The sequence below is a fragment of the Argiope bruennichi genome, chromosome 10 (genome assembly GCF_947563725.1).
Source record: "Argiope bruennichi chromosome 10, qqArgBrue1.1, whole genome shotgun sequence".
Taxonomy (NCBI): Eukaryota; Metazoa; Arthropoda; class Arachnida; order Araneae; family Araneidae; genus Argiope; species Argiope bruennichi.
In genome coordinates, this window is record NC_079160.1 from 17,699,006 (window position 1) to 17,724,933 (window position 25,928).

The following is a 25,928-nucleotide window of genomic DNA, read 5'->3' on the forward strand; positions in this document are numbered from 1 at the left end:
GTGGCGTAAAGTAGTTTATTAATTCAGTCTGTTCTGTCAACCTAATTTTTTTAAATTAAACTTCCAATAAGATAATCGTTTTAGCTAATTATAGAAACACGACCTTCTTTTTTTAAGTTTTCTCGACCATTTTCCGAAATGTCTTCCAAATTCTCATATTCAATCGATAATCAGGGCTGTGCCGAGGGGATGTAGAGATTGGGGGGGGATATAAAACTCATAAAATTATAAAAGAATAAGTAACAAGAGTTGGAATGATACAAATTGCTGTGCAAATAAATAAAAAAAGACTAAATCTACTTTTGCGTTTGCGATTTAAAACTAAGAGTGTTTTTGAGCCACGGACAAGCTCACTGTTCGAAGACAGCCGATTTAAGCCTAAGAGGGAACGCCTCTTGTTTTTATCGTAGAGCCAACTAGGGGCAAGAGTACGACTTAACTACAGACACGTCACAACCCTTTTCACGGGGCGGACTTCATTCTAGCATTTCATTCACTCATCCACAGATCGTAATTTAGACCTGAATCAGAGAACGATCACCCCTAATCCAGTACCCCCAGTGGTATTACTCTCGACATGGAGGACTTTGTGACCACGACAGATTTATACGCGTATCAGCCACCAAGCACGCGGGGAATCTTCGGCCCGCGGGGTTCGAACTCGCAACCTAAGGGATGCGAATTCAACGCTCTACCAAACAGGCTTCAAAACTAAGAGTTCTTAGTTGTTGTGTCTAAAAGCTATTAACTCATTTTATCCATTTAGAAGGGGTTCTCCTGGACAAGGATTTAAAAATTGAAAAAAAAAATGAAAGCAGTTTTCCGAGAGAATTATAAAAGAAAAGAAAAATTAACAGAAATGTGGGATATAATGTATGCGGCGATGGTGAAGTTTTTGCAGTTCAGCCAAGCCACAAGAACGTCTTAGTACAACCCTGATCGTAATCACACTTATATTTAAAAAATTATATTTAGGTTTCTTAACGCAATAGGAAATAATACTCGGCATTTAAAAACTAAGTTACCTAATTCACCTAATTTACCGATATTATGATTTTTTGAGCTATCATGAAAGATTTGATTTATTACAAAAAGGTGGAAGACATTAACCCTCTGGCTGCATAATTCTTTAAAATTACTATTTAGATGTGATGTTTGCAAATAAGTTCAAATATTTTTCAAAGAAAGTGAATTGATTCTATATCTTACACAATAATAATATGATATAATAAAATCTGTAATCTTAAAAATAAGCTGCAAAAAATGGGAGAGTTATCAGAAAATGGACCAGCAGAAGTCGCAGCTAGAGGGTTAATACCAATAAAAATGCCTTAGTTGAATCATTGTTTAACTTTAAAAAGAAGTATTTTAATTTGTACCTAACAATTTTCTAAACTAATATGCTAAAATTGCGTTATCAATGAATATTTTTCGATGCCAATAAATTCCATTTTCACTATCTGATCAATGAAATAACATGTGCAAGTTTATCTGCAATGATTTACAAGCTATGCCAATTAAGAAATTTGGATTAATTAAAATTTTTACTGCAAAAAAGAGCATTTCACTATTTAATTGATATAAAAGAATAAATACGTTTTTGATTACGTATTAAAAAATAAGATTTTTTTTTTGTCAAAAATAGGAAGCCATCTCAATACTGCAGAAATATGAGACGCTAAGTAAATATTTGTGAAATGAATTTTTTATACTTTTTATATTGTTTTAATTTTAAAGAGAATATTTTAGAGCTTTTCTTGTATGATAATTATTTTAGCTCGAATTTCAAATAAGACTCATTTTAACGCCTCACACTCTTGTAATTTTATTTCATACCAAAAATTTTTATCAAAAAATATTTACTATTTTTTATTAATAAAAGAGCGTTTTTAAAATTATATTTAGTATTATATAATTTTTAGTCCGAAATTAATCATATAATTCCTTTCGCAAATATTATAAAGCCTTAAATTAGAATTATTCTTAAAACCATACCCAGGTGCGTCTTTTACATCAAATTAAAATAAATTTAAACAAAATTAATCTTCTAAGTGGTAAATAAGTTTTGAAAAAATAAAAATAACGATTTCTTATTGAGAACAATCAACCGATAAAATTTCAGAATTTTTTTTTATTTATTCAAACAATTATTTAAAAGAACTTTTTAAAAAACAATTACGTTTTTGCAATTATGAATTTTGAAAAACTGAAAAATAAAGCATGTAATAAATAAACGACAAACAAATCATTTGAATTATATGATTAAAATGATATATTCGACGATGAATAATAACGAATTTTTGAAAACTCCAAAATTGTAATAATGCAGTAAACTATTTTCTTTCTGATATCAAGATCTCAGAAATAAATACAAATTTTTGTACTATCACTAAGATTGAAGGTAATTTTTATATTAATCTCTCCATAAGAATCTAATAATGCAGACGTAAAATTACTTTGGTTGTCTAATTAACCAAAAATTTTGCAGAAATTATAAAAACTTATATACGTTCCAAGGCAAGAAAGGAATTTTGACAAGGGACGGAATATTTTGCTGTAAATATCAGAATATTTTTCAACATTTTAAAATAATAATAACCAAGACACTAATATAAGAAGTCATACATGGATAAATTAACGAAATTAAATTGGAAATTACTACATAAATATTATACAGATTAATTTCTGACCTCAATTTCTAACATTCACCCTGACAAAGTTTTAAATTATATTATCTCAAGTATTTAAATTATATTATTTTCTTTCAAAAAATGAATTAATTTTACAACTAAGTTAATTTCTGTGTTAATCTGTAAGATTCATAAGTTAATGCCAGATTCCTTTTATCTATAAAAATAATGCATCTCACAAATGAGGAAAAATTGTTGAGAGAAATTATCAAATAGTTTTATTGTAAAAAGACATAATAAGGTTTGCACTTGGAATTAAATGGTCGCAGCCTTTATATTGTCAGGAATTGAAAAAAAAAATTATTATATAACGAAAGATTAGATGAATGATTCAATCTTTCAAATGATTTTCATGGAAAAATTCGACAGGGGATTTGAAATTTCAACAAGTGTCAAAGTAAATCAAGCTGTTACATTAAAAAATAACATTTTCTTTAACAGTGATTCAAAAATATTTGTTTAGTTGAAATATCAATTGTTCGAAAAAGATTTAATTAGCAATTGAAAAGAAAGAATAAATCTTCCCAAAGTTTTAGTGGAGCTGAAATTTAATGGAGTTTTAATGGAATTAAAATTTACCTAAATGGATTCTCGGATTTCAATCCTTGACTGTGGAATTGTATACAGCTTAAAGGAATCGTCTTGTATTTATTTAGGAAATACAAACATATTTTAACAGAAAATGTATTGAAGCTTTGATTGAAAATGTCACAAATATTCAATAAGCACTCCACTCATTGCATAACATATCAAATCTGTAATGCAATTTTTTCGAAATCTTTAGTAACATGTATCAGTTGATACTAATGTAACGCAATTTTTAAAAAAAATGCTGTAAATTTTATTCGAAAATCCAACGTATAACGAGACGCTTGATTTGGTTATATTAACGTCCCGTTTGAAGCAACACTAGGGCAATTTTGAGACGGACCTCGTCATTTTGAACCACGGTCAGATGACGAGGACGACCCTTGAGCTGGCACCCCCCTCTCCACACCACACCACACCAGCGGGAGGACGTTTGGCCCTGACGGATTTAACGTGCAACAGACCCTCTTACACGACGGTTCTTCGGTGGAATCGGGTCACGAACCTGAAACCCTCCGGTTCCGAAGCCGAGACCTTACCACCAGGCCACCGCGGCCCTATAACGAGACGCAAAAAAAAGATGCAGCTTACGGAATTAAGATCAAAACGGAAAGAATTTGAAAATGGCTCAATTTACACAAAAACATGATGCGCGTGCAGGAAAACATGAGAGATACAGTTACAAAGTCACGTTACACTAATAATAAGAATCTTGACATGGATTTTCAAATCAGCGATTATTGTTGTATTTAGAGACATTACTTCAGTGACATGTCAACACTTTAGTGGAATGGCATTCAACAATGGGTGATAGTCATTTTGGTAACTACGGTACATAAATAGCATTCAGTTTAATCCCTTCTCAGGTTTGGTGGAAGATCACGTGCTTGTGTCTATATGTGCAATAACAATCGCAAACTTGAAATCTCGAATCTCAGATTGTATTTCCGGCATCTAAATATATTGAAAAAAGTTTGACAAGAATTGTTTTGCCGATAAGATGAACATTGTATACCAAAATGAGAATTTATTAAATATCGATGTTTGCTTACATTCAAAAATTTCATTTTGAAATATACAGCAATTAAATTGAACAGCAATAAATACAGTAATTAAATTTTGAACAGGAAAATTTTCAAAACCGGATATTCATTTCATTTCATCCGTATATCTAGGTCTTTCTTTATTTTCTCATATACGAACTATAGTAAAACTGTTGAAATAGTCAAAAAAATTCGAATTTGAGATTTTCAGGTATCTCCACATTTAAGGAATCCCTGAACCAGAAAAACGCATTCTTGATATTAAGTTTCTGAACCCAAAAACTTAATAGCGCTTTGAGCTAAAAGGATGAAGTATGGTATATGGATTTTCCATTAAATCTGTAGATTTTCATCGACTTTTTATCGGAATCCATTCAAGCGATCTCAATTAAAAAAGGCGAAGAGCTAAGAAGCTAAAATTTTGCACATAAGTTTAGCATCTAAAATGCCGATTCCTCTCAAAGTTTGAACCAAATCAGTATAATTTTTCACTGTTTGTGGTCTGTACTTTCACATGCATGTAAACACAATTCATAAACGGATAAATTAAATCAATAAAATTTGGTATGTTAGTTTGTGAACAAAAATGCAGTTTTGTGTCAAATTTTGTTTTCAATCAGTCGGCGAAAAGCCATTCAAAATACATATTGTTACAATTTTTTTTCTACGAATACCGCCAATAAATCGTAATGACGCAGCACATTTAATTGCTAGTTCAGCAGCTTTCTTGCTGTCTAATCCTCCATTTTGTCTACGTGTCGGAGACTCCAACTACACTCACACAACACTTCTGACGATCCACACGACTTCAGAGTGCCTGTCTTTATAGTTCCGGGAGGCGGGACTAGAATCTTCCAGACCAATCAGGGCGTATCTGAGTGTATCTTGGTTCCTACTGGATGGATCGTGAAACTTCTCGAACTTTCCAGTATGATCCATTTAGTCGCCAAACTCGTCGCCAAGCTCTGAGCACAGGACAGATCTTACAACGGTTTTCCCCACGATGACACTATTCGTACCGGGTAGCAAAATTACAGATTTGTAACAATGTTCTCACGATAGATTCAATAAAATTGGTAGGTTTATGCTAAAGATGTCATAGCTATCATTCACTAATGTCCTGCAAAATATTCGAGGCCTTACTCAAGGTCACAGTTTTATACAGGGGGAGGGTCCGCGGTGGCCTGATGGTAAGGTTTCGGCTTGTGAGCCTTAGGGTTTCAGTTTTGAGACCCGATTTCACCGAACAACCGTCGTGTAAGGGAGTCTGTTGCACGTTAAATCCGTCAGGGCCAAACGTCCTCCCGTTGGTGTGATGTGGAGAGGGGGTTGCCAGCTCAGGTGTCATGCTCGTCATCTGACAGTGGTTCAAAATTACGAGGTCCGTTCCAAAATAGCCCTAGTGTTGCTTTAAAACTGGACGTTAATATAACAAAACTAAACTTTATGCAGGGGGAGAGGATTTTATGGAGAAAGTTTTGTTGAAATACTCCCGTTGGGTAACAACGTAATCATAAAAGCAAATACAAACAACTCACAAGATAATCTTTTATATCTCAATATGACAAATAACATTATAGTTGCAACATGAATTTTCAAATATTATACAAATACACATTCTGCAATCCAGAAGAAAAGCTAGAATTATCGCTGTCTGCCTCTAAACAGAAAAATTGAAAACAGCATGAGCTACATAAGTGGAATTTAGTGTGTTATATTTACTTAAAAAAAATGGAGATCTGTATCAAATTTTAAAAGAAATCTGTTCATCGTCTTATGAACACGATAGCACATGAACACACCGCGCTGGATAGATGAAATCTAGTATATGTTTTCTACCCCAGAGTTATAAAACTTTATGAAAGTTTTCTCCAGAAACCATAAATAAGTTAATCAACTGTCTATTGGTTTATCTGTTCACCTTTATGTAACCGAAATAATTCGAAAGGTAACAAAGCTAGATAAATGAAATGTTATTTTTTTGATAAATAAATTGTTGATCTGTTATGTGAAATTTTGAATTCAAAGAAAAGAGTTTAATAACGCATACTGTATATCTTCAATGTATAACTAGAGCACCTTTGAAGTTAAAATTAAAACGGATAACGCTGTGGATACATAAACGACAAATTAAATATTTATGAATTCTGTTAATAACATCAAAATAACAAAAGAATAACGTCATGTTATTTTGCTTTATAGAAAGCTTTTTTTGGGGGGGGGTGCATAATTTCATCTCTTTTATGTTTTCTCTTACTTAAGGAATATTGTTAAATCTTCTATCAGAAAGTCGTCCATCAAAACATTTCTGTATTGCAAAAAAATGCACAGATTAGCTACATCAGGTATCAAATTATTACAAGCTTTCACATAATGCTGTACGTCGCTAATGATTCCAGGTATAATATCAAAATGTCACATGTTTTGCTCTTTTTAGCTTTCGACTTAAGAAATTGATATAAACAAACAACTTTCTAATTTTAAAATTTTGATTAAAATTATTAATTTTGGGGAGGGGGGTTACTGATATTAATAAATTTCATAAAAACTCATTAATATTTCCATGCCAAAATGTGACTGCAAAAAAATGCTGCTTTTTTTTATGGTTATTTATATATTCATAGAAAGTGAAAATGCATTTCTTAATAGTGCGTGATTATACAGATCCAAAACTGAAATGAACTTAAATCATAAATCTGAAATATTTATAATGAATATCGGCTCTTAAAAGATAAAACAAATTGAGCCTTTTCACTTTCTTAAAAAACGGCTCTTCACAACAAATAATACAAAAAATAGTTCGAGGACAATCCAGGTTCATAGTTTTAACACCTGCCTGGCTTCCCGTCTTCTTCATAAAGGCCATTGGTCACCCCGAATATCGATAATGCAAAGCGGCCAATAAATGGAACAATCACGCGAGGGAATGAATGTAAGAAGACCAGACGATATTTATCGAAAATTCGCGCCAAACGTTTTTGTGCTTCTTTCGTCTACGGAAAAGTTTATTATGTAACGGTTCGTGTGATAAAATAATACATCACTTCGCGCTGCTGCAAATTAAATTTTTAACTTTTATTCCTTTTGTGCGAATTAATTCGGAGTTTATTGCAATGCCTTCAAACAGGTAAGTTTCTTCATTTGCTTAAAGATCTTTATAAAATCATAATAAGCTTCATAACTTTAAATTAAAGCAGAAAAACTAAGGTTTAATATTCATAAGAAACATACTTTCGGGATAAAAGATATTCTCTTCTAACAAAACTATTTTCAGAAAAATCATTCATTTGAAATTAAGACACTTTTTAAGTAATTTTCAATGAAAAGTAGTTAAGTTTTTAATGAAAGTAAAGTTTTTAAAAGGTTAAATAAAATAAAGTTTTTTAAGTCGTTAGTTTTGAATTAAATCTTAAAATGCTATTTCCAAATCTATTGCAATTTTCGAAAGATTGGATTGTAGATTCTATTTTAATTCTGATAAAATAAACTATCTATCATTTATATAAAAATAGGAAGTAAATAATTTTTTTTTGGGGGGGGGGGATAATATCTTTAAATGTTTGAAATGGGAGTACCATTGAAATATTTTCTTCAGGAATTCATATGCGATTACTTTGCAAATTATTCGTTGCATAATATTATATTTTGTATTAATAATTAATACACTCACTGAACAGAAGTATTTACTCAATGATTTTCTATATTATATTCAAATTCGTGTTAATTTTTTGAAAAGATTGTTCAAATTTTGTTGCAGTTTTCTTAAAAAGTTTGATAACTGGATTGCAGATGACAAGAAATGGGTCAGAAAAAATATTATTTGCTACTTTCTTAGAAGAATTTATACGTGAAAATAATTTCCTCTAAGAAATATTAAACATAAAGACAATTTTTTTTAATTTCAGAAAGATATAAAAACATGTTTTATGAATACTAACATCCAAAGCCATTTTAAAAAAAAGCTAAACTTCCGACTAATTATTTAAAAATAAATTAAACTTTAAAAACCTTCCATAGAATTATTTTCCCCAAGAAATATCCATCCAAAATCTGGCATTACTGGGTGCAACAATTTGCTCTGTAGGACATTGATATCAGTTACAAATTGTACTAGTTATACATCTTACAATTTAGCAAAAGTATATTAATCTAAAAATATCATGTTTATTTATAAAAAAAGATCAAAACATCTTTCTGAAATATTATGAAATAAATTTCATCACTTCGACAAGAGCATTCTAAATTAAAATATTATATCTTTACGTAAATATGAAATCATCAACTACTACATACAAACTTAAAATGGAATGTAATATGCAAGATAATAACAATGATAAGGACATTTTTCTGAATGTTTATCCATTGTAGAAAGAGATAAAATTCCGGGCTCTGATTCTGAAAGTTTGGAGTGAAATGCAGTTCTGAAAGTTTGGCGTGAAATGCAGTTTCAGTTGGCAAATGTAACACAGAGATAGAATATAAAATTATTTTTGCGAGAAACAATTCAATTACATATAATAGTTATTATTGGACGTCAATCATTTAAAAAATGTTTCACAATATTTTATGGTTTTTATAATTATACACAAACCACATGTTCCACAAAATTTCAAATTAAAAGATTAAAATATATAATTTAGTATTAAGTCATGTTATTAAATATAATTTAAGGCTTAGCTGAAATTTATTTAAATATATTATGATGAAAGTTTTCTAGAACTTTTTCCTTTTGAGTTAGAATATTCCAGAGAAAACTGCAAATAAAATATACTTTATACATAAAATGTAATATATATGCTTTATAGACTTTTCTATAAAATTATAATTGATCAATTGTAGCATATATAACAATAGGTTTAATTTCACAACTCATTTCATTTTAATATACTGAATATCTTTTGATATTTCATTTAATTTGTTGGCAACAGGTTAAATAAATTTGATGGGATGTATTTGTTTTTAAGATATTCTAATTTGCTTTGAAAGTATGAAACCAAATAAGATTTGGAATTAATTCAATCGTATTTATTTTGTTAGACTAAATTAATATTCCATTCTTTCTAATGAATTAAGAATAACGCCAAACAACATAAAAAAAGACTAAAAAAAGACTTTTATCGCAAAAGTTTGCATAGCAACTTAAGAGTTTTTTTTTTTTTTTTTTTTTTTTTTAGAATACAAAGTGGAAGTTTAAGCAGCAACTCAAATACATTCCTCATTAATGTAAATGAACAAAAGAAAAACTCAAGAAATACGTAAGTAAATTATTTTTTAAATTTCTTGAACTTTGATCGTCTTGTTAAAAAGTCATGATACAATTGATTCAGTCAGTTTTTTACCACAGATTATTAGTGTACATTTTTTGATAATTGTTTTTGTACTACAAATCTTTAATGATCGAACTCATTAACTGCCATTCTAAAATTAAAATCATTAACATAGTGTTTTGTTCAAAAAAGAATTCAAATTCGATGAAGCAAAAGTTTATAAAAAGGCAACGAATCTTTTGTGTTCGTATAAAAATATAATATAATAATTATTTAAAATAAGTGTATAATAACACAGCTTAAAGAATAATAAATGAATATAACAATTATAATATATAAATTTATTGTAATTATAAGAGTAAGTTTAGCATAATAACAAATGAGATCATATAGTGATAAAACCATTATTGCTAGTTTTCATTTGTGATTTAATAAAATACACGGAGGAATTTGAATTCTTTGAATAGTATTAATAATTCTCAATTGAAACTAAAAATTGTAAAAAGAAAGAAGAAAAAAAAATGTTCTAAAGTTCATAATGCTCATAAGTTCTAAAAAATCTTTATTACCTCAATGCCTGCTATTTGAAGCTTTTCGCATATTTCCTGGTTTATAACTTTCCTCATAGTTTTACATTGTTAAATAAGCAGTGAAATCTAGAACGTTAAAAAAATTATTTAAGGAACTGGACTTAATTAAATTGTTATCCTCGCTTTCTAATATTATGGAGATGAAAATAAGAATTTTTATACTATATTTAAGAACGCAGATGGTATCAATTTCAATCCATTTTTGTTTACTTGCATTTTTTTTAGTCCTTGAAATTATTTAATATTTCTAGCATTTTAAAATCTGTATACATATACAAAAAATATAAACTGATCTGATTGTACGTATGGATACAATAGTCTTTAACACGAAAAAAAAAAGACTGATAGATATATAGGATTCGATTCCTCATTAAATAAAGGCAATTAATAAAATTAATTTCTATGTCTTCTTGATGTAAATCTCGGCGAATAATTTTGAATAATTTTTTTGTATTGATTTACGAAAAAGGTAATGTTTTAAATTTATGGATTGATAGTTTTGATTACAAAAATTATTTTTCCCTATATTTTTTAATAAATCCTGAATATTTGTCAACATTTTTTGTATATATGTAATGATATCTCTAAATCTAAATTAAATCCCAATTAATTTCCTAATTTTTATCTTAATTCAACCCATATATTTATAACTGCATTCTAAAATGTTCTCTTATTTCCTGATCCAATTCCACTTTTTTTATTTAATTAAGGCTACACGAGCTCTGTAAAACTGCTTTAATCAGCACTTTCACACGTTTTAAGTGAAGGGATGAAAATCTGTCATGCTAAGCGAATTCTTTTAAAAGATGCCTAAATTCCCTTACCTAAAACGGCACGTGAATCCCTATCAGTATCTCACAGTATAAAATCACCGGGGGGAAATATTTCGCTCTTTTGCTCTTGAGTCACGCTGTAGAATGACGTATCTCGTCGCTTCTTGCTCCCACATTAATTATGCTTCTCAGGATGGAATAAAGCTAAAAAACTCAAAATTGTCTTCTATTCAATCACGAAACTATTCAAAAATATGTGCTTCTACATTATATATTATATATATATACACTTAATATGCTTTTCAGTGGAAGTATAATTACTCAATTACAGCACATTGTTCATATTTTTATAATTGGTCAAAAATATGAAATGCAAAAGCACTCATTCTTTTTCAGGATATTTCGCGCACCTAAATCTTTGCAAGAAAAAGTTTTAGTCCTCTTGTCATGTCTCCTTCTCATCATTTCTACTGTTTTCTTAATTTCTCTTTGGATTATGTCAAGCAGATGGAAAAGTGAGTATTTGAATTTTTATTTCTTTTTAGAATTCTAAGAAACCTGTCACTTTTAATCATTATATTTTTTTACTGAATGGAAACATTTCATTAATGCAAAAGATCTTTAAATTCTGATTTATTTTATCTATTATTCTTTTATCTGTGTTTTTATAGTTGCAAACCATTTATCATTGAAGCCATATTTAAATGCCTCAGAAATTTAGAAACTTTCCTGTTTTGTCTAATAAGGTCTTCATAGTTATTTTTCAAAAGATTTTGATATAATAACAAAGAATATTCTAAAAGGTTTATTTTTTTGTAATTATATAAAACAAAAAATCTAGTCTAGTAAGGCAACTCCTTTCATTCGTTATAATTAACAAAATAAAGGATTTCCTGGATAAGTAGTTGATATTATAACAAAGTCACAAAGCTTTGTACCCTTCCCAATTTATAGCAACTTCATTTTCAATATACTCAGGCACGAATTTTTCAAGGAAACTGCATGAAAATTCAAAGAGGAAAATTATTTTCTAAATTAATGGATGTAGATATTCAATAATTCATATAAAAATTTATTCTGTTCTCTAATTGACTAATAGATGAAAGTATCATATTATTTAAGATTACATTAGGAAATTGCATTTTAATACCAAAACTTACACAAAGTATTAAAAAATGCATAAAATTATACAATAAAATTTATAATCTATTTTCTGTTGTAATAAAAGCGCTTAACGTGCGTGTGTGAAACAACGCTCTACAAAATTGACTATTAAACTGTGGGCATAGATATACTTTAGAAGATTGAAATGGAGAGATTTTCTAGAAATTTTTATCATTTAAAAATTAGATAAAATTTTGACTTTGACATAACTTAAAACAATAATGCCGTACAGAAATGGTTTAATATCACTTTAATAGTCAAAAACTTCTTATTTTGTCGAACATCATTTTTTAAAATTTTTAAATTATTTACAAAATATTTTGACAAATTTTACAGCAATCATAATTTTTTCCAAATTTTAAATGGAATATCAGAAAACTGACGATTATCTTTTATTTAGTTAAATGAATACAACGGAGTAATTTTTTTAATTAGTACAAGATCCACGTCTATAATTTACTGAAAAAAACATTGCGAAATTACATAAAATATTTAAATGAAGCTTTTAATACTCATTATCTTAACGAACTAACTGGTTGCCAAGGGCGACTAGTTTATAATAAGTATTACAAAAGACATTTAAAATCTGAACAGACTCCTATTTGTTTACGATGTTAATGGCTAACCGACTCCGCATGGAACGACTTGTTTTCTCTTAGACACGCCACCCTCCCTTTTTTTTTAAATGCTGAATGAATAGAAGGAATTGGTGCAATGCCAATTTATGGAAAGTACAGTGCACTTCCGGGTATCCGGCCTAATGTAGCGGAAGGGTAGGCCGGATAACAAAGAAGCCGGAAAGGCCGGAGTTCTACGAATTCATTTCTTTGTCCCAATTCCAGAAGACAAAGTTTTTGTACCAATAGTCACTGTTATAATATGTATTTTCTCACTTCTTATTGAGTACTAAACCCTCCATTTATCTGAAGCCACGTAGAATGGGAATGCGGCCTGGTAAATCATAGAAGCAGTTGCCGGTTTTTGCTGTTAAACCAGAGTCTGGTCGCTATATAACGCGTAATTTCTCCTCTATAGTCACTAAAACTTTTTTTCGGTGATCACTCATTTTACTCCTTTCTAGGACCGTGGGAAGTATGCTTCCCACCAAATGTATCAATCTTTGTATGAAATTATGTAGGTTGGCATAAGTTCTGACACATTTTTTTAGAAAGACAGAAACTTAGATGCTTCAGTTCTTTATCTCAGACAAAATGATGCGTCTTGATTAGTTACTTAATTATTAATTAACCAAATTAATTAATTAAAATTAAATTTATCTAATAAGTTAATGAATCTCTTTTCTTATTCTTTCTAATTTCAAGCCTAAAAATATTTTAACATAATATGACTAGAAAAAAATGTACCTTTAAAGGGTTAAAATCTTCACGGTGATACACTTTAAAAAACATTATGCATACTCCAGGAACAATTTACGAATACTATATGTACTGTGCAGTTATAATCGGGAACAGCGGCAACAACTGAGTTCCATTACACACTGACGAAACAATTAACAACGAACAGAAGGCTGCTGTTTTCCTGTCACAACTTGTATTTTGCACAAGACACGTAAGAGGCTCGTAACAGACGCCCGCTTCCATTGCCTTAGCAATATTGTCAATGCAAAGCCTTCCTTCCTCATTTAATTACGACAAATGAAAGCTAGGCCGGATAATCACGAACCGGATATTCGAGAGTGTATTGTATATCTTTTCTTTCCAAAGCTGTTATAGTATAAATATTATATTGATTAATGAAAAAATTAGTTTTAAAATGATTATCAGTCAAAATTTACGATTTTTTTTCTTTTTTGGTTCAGAAAGATATGAATGAGGTGGGATATGCAAGAACAAAAATCAAAATGAAATTATTATTGTATGTAAAATAGAAACAGTATGTGATTTAAAAGAAAATATAACATTGAAATATAATCACAATTTTTTTTTACCCTAGCAATACTTAAAAACAGCTTATTAATAATTAATATCCACCAAATTTCCAATTTCAGTTGTAATGAAAATACAGCAACTATGGACACCTTAAAACTTCAGTAAGGAAATCAATTTCAGAATTTCAGTAATGAATATTAAAAATTAACGACATGCATCGATTAAATAATCCGACAAAACAAAATCGATTCTCTATAACAAAGAAGATATAGAAGATTTGTAGTACAGTTTTTGTTGTGAGAAAATGGCAACTTGCAGCGAAGGATATAAAGACAGGCGTAAATGACATAATTATCTCGCTTCAAATCAATAATACTTTGATGTGTGTGACTGAAGTCCCGATGGCAAATTTCAGGGTTACAAAAGGGAATATCGCTTTTTAGGTAGACAGAGCAAAATGTAGTCCTTCTCTGACAGAAGTTTAGTTGTTTATCGTAATAAAAATGTTATTGATTTAAAATATATTTTCGTGGATTTTAAATCCAATATGTATTTGGTGTTTTCACAAAGTAAACGTCTTTTAAGGTCTAAAATGGTTATACATTTCAGTATTGAATATATAATGTATAATAATAATAGTAATACATTTTATATATTATTTAAAAATACAATTTTTACTTATGGAAATCTAACAGTAAGGATTAAGGCAGTTGATTTTGCATACAATACTGCTACTGCTACTGAAACATGAAAAAATTATTTTTTTACGTATTGTAGACAATGTATCAATTTAATTACACAATCTTCCCATAGCGAAATTATTTGCCAGAAAAATCTTTATTAACCATTTTATTCCGTTTCTGGCTTGCGTTTTCTGTTAAATGTTTCAAATTAAAAAAAAAAAATCTGGAATCAAACCATTTTGCCTCAAAGTATCATAAAAGTGGATAAAAGTCAGAGATATGTTAACCAACTTACTATAAAGTGGGAATGCCAAATAATTTTTAGATTCAAACTCATATCTCAAAAAATATAACACGTACGAAAATACGTAACATCCCATTAAAAAAAAACATTTCAGATTCCATTTTTCGACTATAGCCTCTTCTCTGATGGTTACGTGACATACATCCATGCGATTACCCGATTCTCCCTATGGACGTTAGAAGATGCTCGATATAGGGGAAGGTCTGATGCCCCCCAAAACGTTGGGGTATGTCACTGACAAGAGACATGCTTCATTTATTATACCTAAGTAGATGTCTTTAATCTGACATTCTCCCGTTCGTTCATAATCCGGTAGCGACCAAGCCACTTTGCGCGGAATATTTTCGGATGGTTTCCGTTGTTGATTACTGATTAATGTCCAAACTTTACCAGTGGTTGAAATATGCAACTAAATTCTATAAAATAATGCATCAAATATCAGTCCACAAGTCTAACCCTGATATGTAAGTTATTGACTATTGAGGTTGAAATAAATAAAAGTGTGCCAATGCTCGATGCACTAAGTGAGTAACTAATTATAGAAAATTTTAAGAACGCCTAAGAAACCTCAGTTTAGGAGATAAAATCTGATTAAGAAGCAGTCAAAGCAGATGAAGTGGTTTCTCATGGAAACAGACCTCTAATATATTGAAAATGTTTATAAAACTTGGCAAATTCAAGAAAGGCTAAAAATGGGCTGCATTTATAAGTTTATCCTTCATGATTATTTGAAAAAAATATCTAAACACGAATACCACGGGATATTAGACTTTTTAAAACATTAGCATCATGAGAAATTTTTTATAATAGAGAGAAACTTATTTTAAACTTGTTTTAAATGTTAATGTACTATATTAATTTTTCTTGTCAAAACTACATGGATGTTGGATAATCAGGTTATAATCTATATTCAGGCAATGTTATCTCTAGCTGTCTGGATTAAAGAATGCCTACTGTAATAACTGTTTGGAAAAAGATTTCAATTAGTATTTAAAATACAAGATCTTTAAGATCTTTCAAACAATTGATTATGGAACATTTATTTCATGATTGATGCGATTCATTCATTTCTGTATAGAACGCGCAAGTATATCCGCTAATATCTTGCACAACACTATCTTCTTTTCCACAAACAACCAATGTCTTTCAATAGCAATTATTTGGTCCGTTTTGTAAATGTTTTTTTCTTTTCCTAAAATGCTTGTTGGTCTGAAACAGCTGATGCAGATTTTGGTTATTTCAAAATCTAAAGCTCATTAAACTACTTCAGATATGCCACTCCGACGATATTTTTTTTCCTTTTCCGTACTTAATAAAGGAATAAATATACACTTCATCAAATTACTTTTAAAGAAGTGTTATTAAGGAAACAAAACATTTAATATTAATTTCTACATCGCAGATTACTATTAAAAATGAATCATTTATAATTTTAAAATTAAATTTCAGAAATAGTGATTAATTTGTATTTATTCAGTATTTCAATATTTTTTCGTAAAAATCCTGTTTAAGAACTCAAGTACCAAAATATAACTTTAATAAACAATCCTCATCCATCAGTTAATATACCATACCTTTCATCTGGCCCTATGTTTTGATTTATTGATCATTGTTATTTCATTAACTCTCCTTTATAACATAATCAGATGCTTAAAATTTTCTTGGTCACAATCACCGGTTAAATTTCATATAAGACACCACAATTACTTTGATTAGCAACCAAAATCAGCAGTTGTGCTCTCAGTAAAGGTTTCTTTATATTATTTAAATAAAAAAAAGTTTTATTTAAGTGTTATAAACCAATAGAAAAAATGCCAAATATCCTCATAGCAGCGAAAAGTAGAATGCAAAAAAAAAAAAAAAAAATAGTCATACTTTAAAGCAATACAAAAGTAATGAGTCTATAATTTTGAATTTTAGGCAGATGACGAGAAAAAATGTTTTATTGGTCCTAAAGAAGCAGAACAAAAACGGAACAATCGTACTTTCAAATAACACAGTTTGGATCATTTTTTTTTTAAATATTGAATATCTTCTTGAGATTACCTCCCTCACCATTGGAACTTTAGAAATAATAAGCATGTATCTAAAAAGGATAAAACTTGCAGATAGATCACATTTTATTTACAGGATGTAAATGTAAAACTGAGTAAAGGAAATAGCAAAAAGTAAAAGGAAAAGATATTTCTTATCATAATTTGTGGCCGACCTCTCAACTCAACTGAGGTTATATTTTGAAACAATTTCAAAGAAAGTCTCTTCCATTTAAAAAAAAATATATTAAGTATTTAATGCTTTAAATATCAATCTCTAAAACAACCCGAGAACAAAAAGAAAATTTAAAAAAGTTTTCCATTCAAACGAGTAACTGAAAGTTCAAAGCTCTCATATTTGTTAATCAATAAATGTAACTATGGATTCGTTTCAGGAATTATTCATTTGTTGACTCAATTTCGATGTAAAATAAAAATCAACACTAATCCATCTCCATTAGTTAACTCGTGATCATAAAACAATCGTTACGTCTAACATGCAATTCCAGGAACAACCCTTTTCCGTGTTTGCATGGTTATGTAAATTTAGTTTTGGTTTTGGAAAGTGCCTAGATACCAGGTAGTTTTAGTTTCTAAGGCAAATTTTAAATAGACAATGCTCTAGTAGGATATGCTAAAAATAATTTAGCCGATTCGTGGAAGTTATATTTTCACTGAAAGTTGATTATAAATACAATAAATACAATTTGGTAAATAGCGACTCGATTTTTTTTCTCCTAAGTACATTCTGCGGATATAAATTTCCATAATCAAAGATTCACGTGTTTGACATGAAATTTACATTGTGTAGGATACTGTATAAGTTTCTTTATGAACAACAATTACATTTCCAGAAGTAGAAATTATAGAAAGAAATTTCTTTCAATTGCTTTTTCTCGAATATTTAATTTTAGTAAAATTTAAAATACCAAAAATTATTAATTCTTTATATTGTTTTAGCCACATTGTCGCAACTAAAAAGTATTTATGTAGAAGAAGATGATATTTGTGATACAGATGCTTGCAAAGAAACAGGTTTGTACAATTATTTATCCTTTTTATTACACTTTCTACAGTGAACGTTAGCCAGATGTTTAAAAATACTAGAAACAAACATTATTTCAATTCAATTTTTATCCACGATGATTAAATCACTGTCATAACTGATATTTTTGTTTCCAATTGAAAAGATTTTTCAGCCAGACATCTTCATTTAGCTCGACTTTACAATCTTACAGTCAGTGTCTGAATTAAATTATTTAATGATAAGTAAATTCTTTCTTTAATAATGACTTAAAAATGCTTTTTTTTTCATAAACTGAAACTGATTTAGTACATACCTATATGTACAGAATTAAAACAGGTATCAAACTTTATTATCATTCAAAGAAAAAATAATTTAAGACTACCAATTTCTAAATAATAGCATTTCTCTGTTTCGAAACATCCATTTAACCTGACAGTGCATCGTGTAATCATTTGGCTACAAATCTTTATTCCCATTCAAACGCTTCACATTACTGTTCCAAATGGCAATAATGAATGATTGGAAGTCCTTTTTAAAAAATTTTTGATAAATATTTTCAGAAAAGACCGATATGTGGCAATAACAGTAACAGAATAAAATTTATTCAGGAAGATTGAGAAAATACCAAGATGACTGTTATATAAATAATTCTACCATTAAAAATGCTATTAAAACATTTTTTTTTCTTTTTATCTAGTGCATTTCTGTATAAAAGGTTTTCCACTCTTGAAAAAAAATTTGCTAATTTGTGTGCTGTTATGAAGAAAGAACTATCGGGAACTATGTTATTGTTTTATCCTTTCTCCCAACCATCGGGTGTAAGGAACTGTGGGATATTTCTAAACGAGTACAGATGAATAGGAAGAATTTTCACACAATCGGTTAACAAGTTTTAAGGTACAGTAACGATGGGAACACTCAGAAGTTGGTCATTAGTATAGTTTAGTAATATTAACGTCCCGTTGTAAAACACTAGGGCTATTTTGAGACGGATCTCATAATTTTGAACCGCTGTCAGATGACGAGGACGACATCTGAACTTTTTGAAGCAAAACTTCCGAAAAAACTCTGCTGGTCACTTCCTTTGTCGCTTTGTCCATATGAAGTTTGTTATTTCATTATGGTCACTCTTTTGCTTTTGAGCATTATGATCACTCTTTTGCTGGCTGCTTCTGACGAATTGCAGATACAATCTTCTGTAAGTGGAGCAATTACTTCTTGAATGTGATGGTCTTGCCATTGTCTATGCATATTAAATATAAAAAAATATCAATATAGGCCCATGAGACAAAGTCGTACTTTTTACTGATGAATGTTTGAAAACAAATACCATAGAACCAAAGTTAAACCAAATAAATGTTTTTCTTTAATTATATAACACTAATTTCCGGACACATTCCAATATCTGTTCCAGATATTAAGGGTTCTTGCGATAGGCATGAAGAGCTAATTATGAGCTTCATAAGTTTCCATGTTTTCCCACGATTATGAAGATGCAATCATATAGTTTCATCCCATATTTGAAGCCCTAGCGCGAACTCTTTTGAACTACACTTCATATACACCTTGAGAATGGCTTCTTCAATATTAGATGGATGCCCAAATTGTCTTGTCTTGGAAGTTCTAATATATTCCTATTTCAATCGGTTACAACTTCGGCGTAATATGCTTATTCAATTTAGTCTCCCTAAAGAAAGAGTACATTTTTTTAGTAGACTCCACCGCTTTTTTTTTATTCAACTTGACTTCATAAAGCAAACGGCCGCGGTGTCCTGGTGGTAAGGTCCCGGCTTGTGAGCCGTAGGGTTTCAGGTTCGAGACCCAATTCCACCGAAGAACTGTCGTGTAAGGGGGTCTGTTGCACGTTAAATCTGTCATGCCAAATGTCCTCCCGCTGGTGTGGTGTGGTGTGGAGAGGTGGGTGCCAGCTCAGGTGTCGTCCTCGTCATCTGACCTCGGTTCAAAATGACGAGATCCGTCCCAAAATAGCCCTAGTGTTGCTTTACAACGGGACTAACTAAACTAAAGTAAACACGGTCGTGAAAACATCGTTTTGTATTGGTATGTTTACTTCACGATAATACTTCCCACAAAATTGCTTTCTTACACGTATGACGCAGTTAGCCAATTTTTCACTGACTCATTATCCATAAGAAATCAGGATTTATCGTCATCCTGGTAAGATTGCCCCATCTGTGGCTTGAATTTCTTTTTCTTTCAACAGCATGAACATTTTTATATATGAGAAGGCTCTTTGACTAACTGAAAACGAGTTATGCTTTAATAAATGAAAAAAAAAAGATTTTTGCAAAATTAAAATTAGTAATACGTTATTAAATGTCAACAACATAATTTTTTCCAGCCAAAGGCCTCCTTTCGAATTTAGATCCGAGCACGGATCCCTGCGTGGACTTCTACCAATATGCATGTGGTGGATGGATGGAAAAACATCCCATTCCAAAAGGAAGACAGGCATATATGGTTCATGAGGACCGTCAAAAAGAAATGACACTTTCCATTACAGGTAAGTCTGATTACAAAGAAATTTGATAATTGTCTTTTAACTTTATTTGTAAAAAAAATTCTGTAACTTTATTTTGACACTAATTAAATGTTAAAGAGGTAGTCGTTTATGATTGCAATTTTAAAAAGAAATTTATTTATTTTTTTTAAATTTCGTAAAGTTCGAATTTTCCAACATTTATTTGAAACATATTTTGTAAATATTTCCTTATTGCATTCTCTAAAAGATTCCATCGATTAATCAATGATTGATCGTAGTAGGAATTCTGAATTGCTATTAAATGCTTTCAGAAAAAAAGATTTTTGACAAAATTGATGCCATCGACATTTTTATCAAACAAATGTTCCTGTTCCTTTTTATATCTTTTACATAAGAACTAATTTTATAGGTTTTACCTTTTTCTAGATTTAATATTAAATGAAAGTAATGAAACTACAACTTCCAAATCTGTTGAAAATGCTAGAAAACTTTACAAAGCCTGCATGAATAAAGGTAAGTCCAGAATTTTCCAAATAATATATCTTTTTAATAAAATTAAATGGTTCAAATTCTGGTTTCCTATGCCATATAGTATTCTATTCTGATGACAGAAATAAATACAAAATATTAAAATGCACCCTTAAATAAAATAAGAAATTGTAATAATTATAAATAATTATAGAAAATGACAAATAGTCTTGAGTCCTGAAAACAATTTAACCCTTTTGCACTTGGAAGGTGCCTCTCACTCACCATTCAAGACGGCGCATCATTTCGACGTTTTATTTATTTTTAAATTTTGATCGTTAAAAACTCCTACAGAATGATGAAAGATGTAGATTCATTTTTCAGGGAAATTCACCTCAAAACAGATATATGTATTTATATTTCGGAACAATAAACAAGCCCTTGTATTGGGTGAATTTTACTCGGATTACTTTTCCAAGTGTAGTTAAAAAAGCAGACTCTCATTGAAGAGCATTATTACATTGGCAGTAAAAGAAATGCTGTTACAGTTTCATTGGACCGTTTTCTAGCTTTCTCGGAACTTCCCAGATCTTGCTCCATCCAACCACTCCTTGTTACCATCATTAAAAAAATTCTCTCCCTGATAAACGTTTCCTATCCATAAGTAAAATAATATACTTTATGAGGAATGTTTTGCTAATAAAGAGGGAATAATGAAGCTTCCTAGAGATGAAAGGAGATCATAGAGCAGAACAGTTAATATATAATGCAATAAATCACCTTAAACAACAAATACCATATATTCATTTTGTATCAAATAAAGAAAAGTCATGGAACTCTCTAATAAAAGTACTTGTATCTTTCTTGACAAAAAAAAAATCTGTTCATTTGCATTTTTTCATCAAATTCTGTCTATTGAAAAAGATTGTTTTAAAATATACTTTAGTAAAGAAAAATACGAGTAGTTGATAATTCTAATCTGACTTTCAATAAAAATCAAGATCTTAACTAATAAATTATCCAAGATAAATAGTTGAAAATATTCAACATAATAGCATCAAGATAATTTTGATCCATTGAAAAAAAAGAATAAATTAATGCATAAATCAGGTTCATTAGATTAATAGATGGATGCAAACAGGTGATTTTTATACAATAAAATCATTTTTAATTTGATGCTTCCCAATAAGTTTTTTTTACTATCAGAAATTCAGTTTTGATTACTATTCATAAATTTTCTATTAATTTTTCTTTTAAATTTAACTTTTTCAAAAATTAAAAAATTATTTTTTTAATATTCATAGTTTTAAAAGAATAACTGAAGTGGAAAGAAATAGCACATCGAAATCTGGAAAATAGATGCAATTTTGAAAAAAAAAATATTTCCGAAGATTTTTTTTTTTCTATAACAAAATAGGAGCAAAAAATGCATCAAAATTTATGAAAGAGGTCATCGACAGCTCACAGAAGAAGAAAAAAAACTTTTTTTTCACAAACATTTCTTGTTATTTAGGGAAAATCGAAACTTGTATATCTTTCTGTACCTATTGAAAGTTGATATATAGGAAAATAGGTCAAAATATTGATTTCTGTCAACAATAAATTATCACTTAACAATAAATGGAAAATTGAATGGTTTTACATAACAAAGCAATGAGGTTAGTCAAAATGAACTAAAAGCGCTAGGCATAATACAAAAATTTTAAGAAATGTTAAACGAAACAAATCGTTGCCATCTAAAAATAAAAGATGCAAAATAATACTAAATTGAAAAATCTATTTTTGTTTGATGGAAAGACATCGATCCATGTAAAATATACATCTAAATATCCAAATACAAAAACCTATTTTTATTTCGTGACATGGCATCAATCCATGTAATATTATATATATATATATATATATATTGATACAATATATATTTATTGATGCATCTTTTTTTCATCCTAGTGATATAACATTTGTTCAAACGCCTTGTAAGTTATCTATATTTTATATATAGTAAAGGAATGAATAGAATGGATGGATGGAATATATAGAAAAAATTCATTCAATTTTTAGTATCCTCTGTAGAAATATCAGTCATTTTAACCATTAAAGCATATTAAGCAGTAGGTACCCACTCAAAAAATGTTCCGGTAAAGAATCGATTTTTTTTTATTTATTATTTCAAACGACTGCATATTATTTTCTGCATAATCTAATCTGCCTACGTGTCCAGAAAATTAATAAAGATGTAAAAAACATTTATTTATTAAAGCCATTATTTCTTAAGAGTATATTCTAAATCCAATAATACATTTTAAAAAGACAAGAAATATGAGTTAATAAGGAATAATCTACATGCGACGTTTGAATTAGACTAAATTCAGAATACTTTCATGAAAATAGTATTGAAATTTCACATTTTTATATAATATTGGGCCGCTCTTAGATTTTCGGTTAATATTTTCTTCAACCGGTTTGAATTAAACTTACGTATTAAAATTGCCGTAATAATAATTGCTGAAATACTTTTGAGAGGAAAACATACACAACAAATTTTTGTTTTTATTTCCTCAATTGCAACTTTGATTCAATTCAGCAATATCTTTTTGTTTATTTATAAAAAAAGAAACAAACAAAACTCAAGAGGAATACAGCAAATGGTATAGTACTTGTGTATCGTTTCCACTCGTATCGTATACAGCATCGCAATCGTAATATCGTTTGCAATCGTATCGTAATATCATATACAACAAAATTGTACTGTTTGAGATATTGTTAATGAATAATTTCATTTAATTCGATGCTTTTTTAAACTGCCAATTATCTAAGAAGAAAACGAAGATCCACGCGTCTTCTGAAATTATTTACTGAGCCATCTATAATAATATACATTTATTAAACTATATAAAGCCTCATTTGAACATTTTGTGCATACAATGCTTATGTCCACCTACTTACCGAGAACCCGTAGACATTGAGACATCTACCTTTTACTATAAAAATTTCTTTTCAATTTAATAGTATGTAATAAATTTAAATCGGTTCTGAATTCTAAAAATCCATTAATGTATCATTATTAAACGAAATGACATTTTAAAAAGTTGAATATAATTCTCTTTATACCAAATTTCCAAACAATTTCTCGTTTCTTCTGTGACGATTTTAGATGCCAGAAATGAAATAGGAATGAAGCAATTACAGGATCTTGTAAAGCAATACGGAGGGTGGCCTATGATTGGCGACAACGAATGGACAGAAGACGGTTATGATTGGCAAGAAAAAGCGGCAAAGGCAAATAGAAATCTTTTCACAGATATTTTTGTGGACATATCTTTCATGAACAATCTTGTGGATAACAGATATTACATAATGGAGGTAATAGGTTCTTTTCTCATTATTTTGATTATTCATTCAATTATTGTCTTCCATTTATGTTATTCAATTTATTATTTGAGACGTGACGCAGGCGTGAGGGAATAAAGCTGGGTTTTGTAAATTACGAGTTAATGCTAGATATGAACAATGGGAAATAAAATAAATTAAGTAAACAACGATTTTAGAAGTTTAAGAGAGTCAAAAATGCATTAAGATATTAAAAATATTATGGATTTATCAAAAGAAAATGAATTGATCTTAAAAATGACGAAATTTTATTCCTCAACAAAAGCTAAAATTAGAAATCCTAGAAATAAGCAATGAGCAAAAATAATAATTACATTATTATTCTGTGCATTAAATGTATCTGTATCATTGTAGGTACTTTTTAGTAGATATTTAGTCTTCAATGCTACTAGAATACCATCAACCATTTTTCAGCGGCAAAATAATTTGAAAAATTATTTTTCGTAATATTTTTTCGATATAAATAGTAATGAACACGCATTACTCTTTACGCATTATAAATAATAAATAGTAATGAACACGCGATATTTAAGTAATAGCAATACTAATGAAATTATACGTAAAAGAGTCTACAAGTTGTATATGCTTTTTGTTTTTATATTGTAAGTCAAGATGTCGAATACTTTATATGAGATCAAAATTTCAGTGTTTATGATATCGAATTATCCGAATCGATTCGATATCCGAAATTAGGTCGCGTATCAATTACAAATATTCAGCAAAAGTTAAGAAATCATATAAAAAATAAACACACATTTCAAATTAGAATAGTTAAAAATGACAGGAAATAAAACAGGGTTAAAGGATTACACCTTTAACGGAGAGAAGATCAAAGGCTGACAAAGAATTCCAGAAATGCGTTCATCTTAATTACTGCATATCACCCCTCCTTTAGGGTAAAATCAACCAAAAGTATAATGACAAGTATCTAAAACAAACAAATCATATTAATTTATACTTTAATTAAAAGTAAAAAGTTGTTTCAATCGAGCCATTCAAGTACAAATCTAAGCCATCACTACTTAAATATATGTTTAGGTAAATGTAATACGATAATTGTGTATAATTACCCATGATAATTATACACAAATATAATTATCACGGGTAATACTAAATATAATAAATTAATGAATATTTATCACATTTAAGATTAGTTTATAAAATCCCCAATAGTGATTGTGCATAATTACCCGTGATAATTCATAATCACCACTAAATATAATAAATTAATGAATATTTATCACATTTAAGATTAGTTTATAAAATCCTCAATAGTGATTGTGCATAATTACCCGTGATAATTCATAATCACCACTAAACATAATAAATTTATGAATATTTATCACATTTAAGATTAGTTTATAAAATCCCCAATTGTGATTGTGCATAATTACCCGTGATAATTCATAATCACCACTAAGCATAATAAATTTATGAATATTTATCACATTTAAGATTAGTTTATAAAATCCCCAATTGTGATTGTGCATAATTACCCGTGATAATTCATAATCAC

General features: G+C 29.2%; 1 protein-coding gene across 1 annotated transcript in view; it reads left to right on the forward strand.

Moving 5' to 3' along the window:
- Positions 1-7,400: 7,400 nt before the first annotated feature.
- Positions 7,401-25,928, forward strand: part of LOC129989115 (neprilysin-1-like) — a 53,812-nt gene continuing 35,284 nt past the window's right edge. Inside the window, exons 1-7 of the mRNA XM_056097439.1 lie at positions 7,401-7,448; positions 9,496-9,576; positions 11,348-11,466; positions 17,985-18,059; positions 20,414-20,575; positions 20,981-21,067; positions 24,177-24,385. Of these exons, the coding sequence (XP_055953414.1) occupies positions 7,435-7,448; positions 9,496-9,576; positions 11,348-11,466; positions 17,985-18,059; positions 20,414-20,575; positions 20,981-21,067; positions 24,177-24,385 (747 nt within the window). The 5' untranslated portion in view covers positions 7,401-7,434. The remainder of the gene's footprint in view (positions 7,449-9,495; positions 9,577-11,347; positions 11,467-17,984; positions 18,060-20,413; positions 20,576-20,980; positions 21,068-24,176; positions 24,386-25,928) is intronic.